We start from the raw sequence: 10,004 nt of genomic DNA, 5'->3' as shown, positions 1-10,004 counted from the left end.
TTGGAAAAGCTTAAGGTGGAAATACGCCAATGGAGAGGAGATGCTCACAGCATCTCCCGTTCCTGAATGTTCTATTTGCTTCTGAAGCAGCCCATGCCAATAGTTTGCTTCCTAAGCCTGATCTTCACTAAACAAATATTTGTCCTGTCACTGTTCCTTTGACTCTCTAGTCCACTTGATCATAGTTTCAGGAGATCTGTACAAAAAGGTGAGTTTGGCAAAGAGTTGTTCCTCCAGCTCCAGCTCCCCAATCTCCCTCACCAGGAAGATGTCTGTGCAGAGTTTCAGGATGCGGTCCACGTTGGGCAGCTCTTCAAACATTATTGAACGGGAGATGCCATTGAAGAACTCTCGGATAAACTTCCCAATGACGAGGACAACGGACATATAGAGGCCAACGATGCTGAGGAGAAGAGGGGAGTACAGGGTTGATCAGAACTGGGAGAAGAAATAAGGGACCATATCTCTTCCCTAATATGGTCATGCTATCTGCCCATTCTATGGGAGTTGTGCATAAATGTCTATAATAAGCAAGCTATTTAGGTATCCATTAATGTGCAATTTAGCTTTTCCCAAAGGACCCAACTTTACCATCCTTACCTCGAATAGTTATACAAAGTTCCACTAATTTCAGTGAGACTACCAGTGCAGATTAAGGTCAATTAATAGGCCAGAAGGAGAGACCATTGTGATCAGCTATGACCTCTTGCATAACACAGGCCATAGAATTACCTCCCCCGGTGCTGCCTGCATTAAACCCATAACTTGTGGTTGAGCTACCGCATGTCTTTTTAGAAAGAAATCCAATCTTGGATTTTCCATCACATGAATTCTTTAAATCACCACCTCCTTAGCTAAGGTGTGCCGATAGCTAATTACCCTTCACTATTAAATTTCTGCTTTATTTCTAGTCTGAAATAAAATCTCCTAACCCAGGGATTGGAAACTGGGTCCAAAGTAGTTCCCAGCCTAGTGCTCTGGGAAGGGGACTTTTTTCCTCTTTGTTTTCACATTTGCTTTTACTGAAAGATGTGTGATTTTTAGGGATATAAGGACTGCTCGCTGGCCAAACCCAAGGAATTTGTTCTCAGTTTTGAAGGAAAATAAAGCACCTGTGCCTTCAAGCCCTTTCAGAACACAGACCTAGGACTTCAGTAAATTGCTAGGTGGTGCATAAAACCTATTGTGGGACACACGGAAATGGAATTGCTTTATGTGACTGTTTTCCCTCAGAATCGCTGCTAATTTTGAAAGCTGTAGCACTTTGCAACAATTTGACTGACGTAGATCAAATGTTAGCTTGCTGACCATTAGCTAAATTCTGCTCTCAGTTACACTTGTGCAACTTCATTGACTACAGCAGGGTCAAAGAGGAGTAATCAAATGTTAGATCTGGTTGGTGATAACCCTACACCTCCATTTCAGTTGCTAATAACCCACCTAAGGGCTTATCTTTCAGAGCAGTGCCTGACAGGCTCAGCTTTTGAGCCATATAGAAAATATTGAAAAACTATGAAAGAACCAACCTGTCAAACACAATCAGACAGAATAGATATATATTCTGCCTGGTTGTGTAGGGAAATGCCAATACTGAATAACTACCTAATAAACCCGAATAAAGTATTCCACCACCTAGAAAGAGCAATGGGGAGTATTTTTGTAGCGTAGCATGCCATCCTTACCCGTAGCCTGCCAGGAATCCCAGACTGGAAGGGCTGACTTTGTCATTGTAGATGATAAGCTCCATATTCTTGCTGCAAGCATTACCAGAGCAGGTAGGATTCCACTCTTGAATAACCCACCACTCAGTAACTTGGCTGGAAGACGAGTTGATGGCCAGCTGCTGTAGTTTTATGGTTATGTTTCGGAAGAAAGCCATTTTGTCTATATCTTGTGGTTTATGAGAATGAGCTGGTTCCCAAATGCAAAGATAAAATTAGGAGCTTTTTCCCTACATGCCTAATACCTTTCAGTTCTATGCTTCCCTTCCCTGCATGCTATTTCCTTCTCCAAGTACTCCTCTTCAGAGAAGAGAATCTGTTCTGTAGAGCAGTGCAGTGATCTGCTTTCTTGCACATGTAAAAACTGATGTGCTCACAAATTTATGGGAATTTGTTACTGGGGAAATATTTCCATTTCAGCCAGTTTGGTGCAGAATCTTTGTGATATTTGGAAATGTGTGTGAGGCTCACAATATTTCCCCTCTTAGCCCACAGTGGGTACCACTTCAGTTTCCACAAAGGAACTCTGAGACCAAAACATAATTAATTTATTGCAACTGCTTACCAACTTGCAAGCGATGTGCAGTTTTAGCTTCTGATCCAGCAGTAGCCCTGAGGTATCTTGGTACGACGCCAGGAAGCAGTCTAGAAGCAAGTGGAAGCCAACGTTGCATTGGAATTATCAAATACTTCAGTGCTATGCATTAATCTTCTGGATCATTACCACTTAGAAATGTGCTTGGATCAACCCCCCAGAGTGAATCTGAACTTTGCAACTCCCACTCAATCTGTTAACAGAATGGTTCTGTCTAGCTCTCAAGGACCATAACAGAGAAACTAGCTAAGGTACCTATATTGCCCCCCCATTGCTGTAATATGTGAGTGCCTCAAATTATTAACATATTTAACCTCCTAAGACCCTTGTGAGGTAGGGCAGTGACATTATCCCCATTATACAGATGGGAAAATGAGGCCTTGACCCTCAAAGGTAGTTAGATGCCTAACCCCCTATTGAAATCAACAGGAGTTAGGTCTCTAAATAACTTTGTGGATCTACATCTGAGTGACCTGCCTAAGGTCCTGCAGGAAGTCTGTGGCAAAGTCAGGAATTGAACCCAGGTCTGTGGAGTTCTAGGCTAGCACCCTAACAACCAGATCATCCTTCCAGTCTTCCTCATTAGTTGCCCATTTTTGGCAGCTTCAGGAAAGAGTCCTGGGGTCGACTGGGTTCTGGAAACCAACCACCCCGAAACCACAGAGATGATCCCTCCAGGCACGTGTGCAGGGCAGCTGCTGCCTGAGTTGTACTGCTTTGTGGAATCCAGGGCTTCAGTCTCTAGGGCTGTACAGACACCATTGTTCATATGCAATGTATTTTAGAAAAGGATGACCGTAAATGGGAGCTAAAATACTTCTAGGAGTGACTACAACACCCCTGCCCCTCCTTGTCATCAAACGGGGGAAGTCCTAACATAGTGTGGTTATAATGTTTGTAAAAGGAATGACCCTCCCATTTAACGTGTGAAAAATCCCCTCTACTGTGTTCACCAACAACAATTCTTTGCCATGGCGCATTTTGAAAATGCTGCTCAAACAGAAGAAAAATACTGACATTGGCTCTTTCCTGGTCCCATTTAGCATTTGAACAATTTGTTCTCTTATTTCCTTCTCTTTGTACCGCACGGTGTGCTTGCCAGATGCTTCCACATTCTTCACCAGAGAAGCGTTCCTGCCCAGAGAAAATCAAGTGAGGTATATTCAAGTGTGGTACACAAATGTAGTTCCAAGATAAGACTTACTGGAAGGGATTCTTCTTCCTGCTGTGGAGGTGTACAGGGGCTGTAAAAGTCATTTAACTGGTGGGAAAGAATTCCTCTGGTGCAGGCACTGTATAAGACAGCTACGGGCTTTCTTATGAGGGTCCCTTGCAAGCCCTATGGAAGGGGACATGTTGGAGGTGAAGCTGCAACACAAAGTGCTACAGAGATTTCAGAGGATAATTACACCAGCCTCTCCGCGGAGGTAGGTGTAAGGCTCAAGTCATGAATGAATGTTTGTAAAGGGCTTTGAGATCCCTGAATGGAAGCCATTAATTAACTAATTATTATTATTGTGTATTTGTATTGTGGTAGCTCTTAGGAGCCCCTGACATGGACCAGGCCCCCTTTGTGCTGGGTGATGTACTAACACAGAACACAAAGATGGTCCCTGCCCCAAAGAGCTCCCACTCTGTATTAGACAGGCAGGGGAAGCACAGGACACAATGTGACAGCATGAGTGGCAGGGACCTCAGCACACCAGCAGGCTAACCGTAGTGAAGTCTGAATGAATGAGTATGACCACTATATAATTCATTAACTGATGTTGTTAAAACTGACTTGTCACTCCTCTGAAAAGTACTTTTAAAATATAGACCTTGAGCTGCATTAACCGACTGCAGTGTTAACCACGATGCTGCATTTACCTGAGAATGGTCCAGTGAAAGTCGACGTAGACAGCAGCGGAGCTGGAGAGCTCGTCCATCATGGCCTCTCGGCTGGCAGGACTGATGCTCCACAGCAAGCTGGCATTGCTCTTTATTTTAGCAATGACGATGTCCTCTGGGCCGTAGTTCACTATAAACTGCATGGCAGACTTGGGAAGGGATAGAAGGGGTAAAACATCAAAACAGGAACCTTTTGGCTTCTTGTTAGGGCCTCATCTACACAGGTTTTGCAACAGGGAACCAACCCATTTAAAATGGCTCAAACTCAACAGCAGCCAAACTGTGGCATTTACCTCAGGTAGCTCGACTGCTGAGAGCAGGGCCAGGCTGTCGGAGGCACTACTCAAAAACCTAGTGCTGGGCCCAATCCTCCCTCACGGCCAAGTTCCCAGAGCTCCAGGAGGGACAGGAATGGGGTCACCAAGGAACAGCCCTCACAGAGCTGCTGCCAGGAAAGATTGGCACAGTGGAATAGAGCCACTCATCTTCCCCCCCCCCCATGCCCTCCTTCTGCCCTTGGCTGGGAGAACAGGACCTGGCAGCAGCACTGATGTGCTGATAGGGCCTCTCCTCCAGCAGGGGAATTCTCTGCTGGGCATTTGGAGCTGAATTATGGTTCCTTTGCACTTCCTGAGTGTAACAAAGGGGCCATAACTGGACTGAGGGCCCACTAACCCTCATAGAAGCAGGGATGTACCCTAGAGTAGGGTTAAAAACCAGTTTAACCTGCAGCCAGATTTAAACCAGGTGTGACAGGGTGCATGGCACTATCTGGTTCTTGGTGAGCAAGGGGTTAACACCAGCTCAGCATTCCCTCCCCCCTTGCACAGGTGCTGTGGGGAAGGGCTATAAATTGGCTGCTTAGGGCACTGAGGAGAAGAGTTACTTTAGGGACTGTCAGGCTCTAGACTGGGGAAATATTTGGTGACTTTTGTTTTTTGCTTTGACTTTAAGTTGCAAACATACCCTCTTAAGGAAAGACCCGCCTGACTACCCCTGTGTTTTGTTTCTGCTGAGTCACCCTGCCAGCATGTGCCATGACTTCTAAGCACTGCTGAAATCCCTCTGTAGACATAACTTGGGCTAAAAAAATCACTGCAGTTTTGTGAGGGGCTCACTCCAGGAAAGGGAAGATATGTCCACCAAAGCACCTGACACCTGCTGGAGAACTCTCACTGAGCAGCACTAACATTGAGGGATGACTGGAGGGAATCTGGGCTCTCTGATTAAATGAGCCCTGACACTTACCGGGTGAAGGGCATATTGATTAGCCAGCTCATTATAAGCTGCTGGAGAGAAAGGGATCAGATTCCTCTGCTGAGCGCTCATGGTGAATAATGACTAGGCAAGAAAGAGAGGGCGAATCACAGATCTGGCATTCTCAGTGCAGCCTGGGACCCCTGTGCCTCCAGGCACTGTAGCAATACAGAGAAAATCCATGCCACTGGTATGAAGCATGAAACCAGATAGAATTTACCACCTCCCCTTTTCTTTCGTCTTAATACCTTTCCCTTTTCTATTGCTTCCACTGCCATTTCACACAGGGCACTGAACAGCCTTCCAGTGACAGCAGCCTTCCATCGCCCCTAGCATAGGCCATTTGCACACCAGTGAACAATAAGGTGAAAAGATTCTGACCCTAGTGTAAATCCACTTAGCCCGTGTGTGTGTCAGTGTCTGTCACACTCGTGTAAGAATACTCCCCTTACCTCGTAACCGCTAATGGTAATTTGGACTGAGACATCCAGGGGCTGATTGGTTACTCCTGCCACAGATTTAACCAGTGACATAAGAAGCAGTGGGAACCACACGATGCAGACCAATATAAAGACAATGCAGCCCCCTATTCCATACTTCACGATCATTTTCTTCTTCTGGCCAGAAGGCTGAGGATATTTCTGCAAATAAAAAGATATAATTGAGTATGATGCAATTGTAGCATGGCAGGGAAACCAGGCAGGAAGGAACTTGGTGACCATTTTGAGGCTATGAGATAGTCAAAGCATTTGGAAAACAACCTAACTGTTTTGCATGCACACTGAGTGGCAGATTACTCAATACACACACACACACACACACCCCATGTGCAGACCAACTGGAAAACACACAACCTCAAATTAGTTATTCCACTTGTAACTTATCTATTCACCTCTAATGAACTATTTAAAAATTATAAAGTTTTTAAGACATGCATAAGCTGAAAATGCTCACTATTTTATTTGTGAGGGTTGGAGTTGTAATGAACTGTACACACTTATAATTCAGTAGAAATTATCAGTATAATGTATATATGATGTTCTTAGAGTAGCCCATTGCTCCCTCTCAGGACTGAGTAGCCACTGCCATGGAACAGCTCTTTGAGGAAACAGCACTAGCGAAATAGACCGGGGCAAGGCTGTAAAAAGGCCACAGGGCGAGGAAGCAGCATCTAAAGGGAGAAGGGCTGGGAGCCTAAAGTCTTGATAGAAACGAGATGTCCCCCAACTCCTTCCAGTGAAAGGGCGCTGCTCTCCACAGAAAGCAGCAGCAGCTGGCGGCAGAGCATGGCATTCAGATATTGAGGACAAATCTGAGATGGAGCTGGCTCCCAGGTTTGATTCCAAAACAACTAGTGGAAGCTATATTTAATATATTCCCTCATCCCCACCAGGAGATATGAGTTGTACTTATAAATAAGGAAGAACTGTCTAGCTGGAAATTGTAAGGGAGAGGTTTTTTTAGATATGGGCAAGGAGTTCTCCTCCTCACCTTACAGAGAGAGGGTGAAATCCTGGCTCCATTAAAGTCAACAGGAGGTTTGACACTGACTTCAGTGGGGCCAGGATGCCACCCACAGTGACTATTCTGTAAGTGCAAGAGTAGCTTTTGATAACATAAAAGATCCTGCAGATGGGCTCAAACCAATGCTGACGCTGAAGTGGTACTGGAATGGGGATGTACTGCTAGGCAAAACCAAACTCCCATCTCTAGTGTCTGTCTGACTAAAAGGCAAAAGATCCCATAATCTTGGAGTCCCCGATAAAATCCCCACTCTGAGTAAAACAGGTCTATGCCCGAGACATTGCTGACTGCGTAATTACGGCTGCCTTGTTTAACTATACAGTCAGAATGCTACAGGCATCTCCATTTATCTGCAGCATTGTGGTGGACAGTGAGCAAGGGAAGGTTCTGCTCAAACATACAATCTTCCCAAGTCCAATTTTTTCTGAAGGGTGCATTATTCTCCCTCCACAGCCTCAACTGGCCTCAGAAACATCTGTCAGAGAATTTGATGAGACGGGATTGTACAACTGGAATCACTCACCTTCTCAGACTCTCTCAGGCATTTCATAATGAAAACATTTGCATATAAATCCTCCACACAGATCCAGCTGGAAAGACTCAGCGTGGTGTCCGTCCAAACCCAGTCCATGACAGCTCTCAGCTCAGTAAGGAAAGGCACCATACGAAACCTACCAGTTGAAGAAAGAAAGAATGTTATTAACCTTTTAGAGTGACATCTGTGTTAAATATCAGAGCCTAGCAGAGTGCTAGCAGATAATTTTCAGGCATTTATTGAAATCTTTTTCCCTGGCACAATCCTCCTTGATTTTGGGGGACTTTTCCTTTATCAGCTCCTGAAAAACAGTTTCCAGTGTGTAGTTGTATAGTACTGAGACTTTACAGAGTGCCCAGGGATTTCAGAAATCACAGAAACCTTCATGCTTCGAGGCAGAAGCCAAATGCTAACTGCCTGGGGGTAAGAAGAAACTTCCCCTATGGGCAAATTATCCCACAATTTTCCATTATGGGAAGTCTGAAGCATCTGGTACTGGCCACTATCAGAAGCAGGGTACTGGACTGGATGGATCACTCATCTGATCCCATCTGGCAGTTCCTATAAACCTATTCACCCACCAGGGAATGATTCAAATTTGGAAGATCTTCTTTAAAAGCCAAATTTCCAATGGGGCCTTGACGTGGCCTCCTCTTGTTCCTGTGCAAATACCTGTGTGCGTCCTTTTCAGCTGTCAGCGCCTGTGTACAAAAGACCACCCAAGAATGGTGTCTAATTGTACTAGGTGCTGTACAGAGTAGTATAGTCTCTAACCCAAACTGATAGATTTGCTCACCTGTGGATGTAAGAGATGGAGTTTATTCATGGAACATCCACTGATCCTGATGGGTGTGTGTCTGCAAAGCCTATCCCCTTTGTGTACAAATCATTGTTGCTATCCCCTGAGTTGGCAGGTAATACCATTCAAAACTGCAGTGCAGTGTTTCTGCATGGCCCACTGGAGGCCAATGCTTGAAAACTAGGCCACGAATATGCCAGAGAGAGATTCCTCCCTTAAAGTTCCTTTCAGAGCCTCTTCCTTTATACAAAACCCACAGATTGCTCCATGCAATGTCAGCCCATATGGGAAATGGATATTTTTTCCATAGGGTTTTTTAGGTTAATAATATGTAACTCAGCATGTATTTAAAAATGCACTGAGTACATAAAATTCATCCCAAATATGACCAAACTGGCCAATGGCTTTTTAATATCTCTGCCACAAGACTGTGTATCAACATATTTCCTGTCTGGATCCATTCCAGTGGCAATTCCAGGCATGGAATATATTTAGTCTATATTTACTTAGTCTATTTAACTTTCAGTTAGGCTCATCTCACAACCATGCTATTTCAGGATGATTTACACAATATTTACATTGAATTCTGCTAATATTTCCTTGCCTCTTGACACTGGATCACAGCATATACATTCCAGAGACCCATGCTGGAGGAATAAGCAGCTATTCTAGGCAATCAGAAACGATCTAGCTAAGGGGAGACTGCCAGGAAGTGAGATGATTTGTCCAAGAAGTTTATTGAGCGATTATGTAGAAAAGTAGCAATCAGGTTAGGGGAAAAGCTCGGCTACAGCAACAAGAAATGTGGATTGGATTCAAGAGTCAAATTATGGCATTTAGACCCTGCTCTCCTTTCCTCTAAAGTGCAAACTTAGGGCTTGACCTTAATTTGTGATATACTTGCCATAAATCACACATACCCCCAGAACAGTCAACATTCATAGAGTCAACAGTCAACATTCATAGAGCTAAATGCTGGTCCCACTGAATTGAGTGAGGATTGTACCATTGGCTTCAATGAGACTAGGACTTGGCCCACAGGTTTTTAGCCTCTATTATAAAAGCTGAACATCGCCTCTCTGCTTACCCTTGGAATAGGAAAAGGTTTACGAAATTGTAACTCTTTGTCAGAAAGTTGCCTAGGACCCGATTCGGATAACCACATTTGATCTGATACGCGGACAGGCCAAAATAAACACATTTGACCAAGTACCAAAGCTGAGCCACATAGTTTCTGTTAAATCTCCTGTAAGTGAATAAAACAGAGATTCCATTACACTATTTTGGTCACCCAAAGTCCTTACATTTTTTTTTAATGTGACAGTTCCTCAATCACTAGTTTGACCTTCATGTTAATATAACCTCCTCAGACTGGATTGGAACCTAGTGAAAATGAGATGTAAAGTGAGTGGCCATATGTCGTCACTTGAGACTATGGGTCCTGTTAAATGGAGCTTCTTTTCCCTGCAGCTTGAATAATAAATGTCCATCCATGAAAGGAGGGTGTTGACCAATAGTGAGCAGTTTCAAAGTAGGATATATCTAAAGTTGGGAGACTATTTCTTCCAGGGTTTTTTCCCCTTGCCATACTTCATAAGTCTGCAGAAGTCTCCTTCTCCTGAGATCTCATTTTCAAAGAGTCAGATGCACAGACATAACTGAGTTTGCATACGAACCATATAC

The 10,004-nt window shown here is 44.2% G+C and overlaps 1 protein-coding gene across 1 annotated transcript in view; it reads right to left on the bottom strand.

Annotated features, from left to right (window-relative positions):
• Window positions 1-147: 147 nt before the first annotated feature.
• Window positions 148-10,004, bottom strand: part of LOC140897151 (piezo-type mechanosensitive ion channel component 2) — a 61,905-nt gene continuing 52,048 nt past the window's right edge. Inside the window, exons 41-49 of the mRNA XM_073309522.1 lie at window positions 9,409-9,567; window positions 7,511-7,658; window positions 5,916-6,104; window positions 5,455-5,547; window positions 4,186-4,355; window positions 3,334-3,450; window positions 2,287-2,366; window positions 1,683-1,911; window positions 148-403 (exon numbers count right to left, since the gene is read on the bottom strand). Coding sequence (XP_073165623.1) covers window positions 148-403; window positions 1,683-1,911; window positions 2,287-2,366; window positions 3,334-3,450; window positions 4,186-4,355; window positions 5,455-5,547; window positions 5,916-6,104; window positions 7,511-7,658; window positions 9,409-9,567 — 1,441 coding nt within the window. The remainder of the gene's footprint in view (window positions 404-1,682; window positions 1,912-2,286; window positions 2,367-3,333; window positions 3,451-4,185; window positions 4,356-5,454; window positions 5,548-5,915; window positions 6,105-7,510; window positions 7,659-9,408; window positions 9,568-10,004) is intronic.

This window comes from Lepidochelys kempii, chromosome 13 (assembly GCF_965140285.1).
Source record: "Lepidochelys kempii isolate rLepKem1 chromosome 13, rLepKem1.hap1, whole genome shotgun sequence".
Taxonomy (NCBI): Eukaryota; Metazoa; Chordata; order Testudines; family Cheloniidae; genus Lepidochelys; species Lepidochelys kempii.
This window is presented reverse-complemented; position numbering and strand designations above follow the sequence as displayed.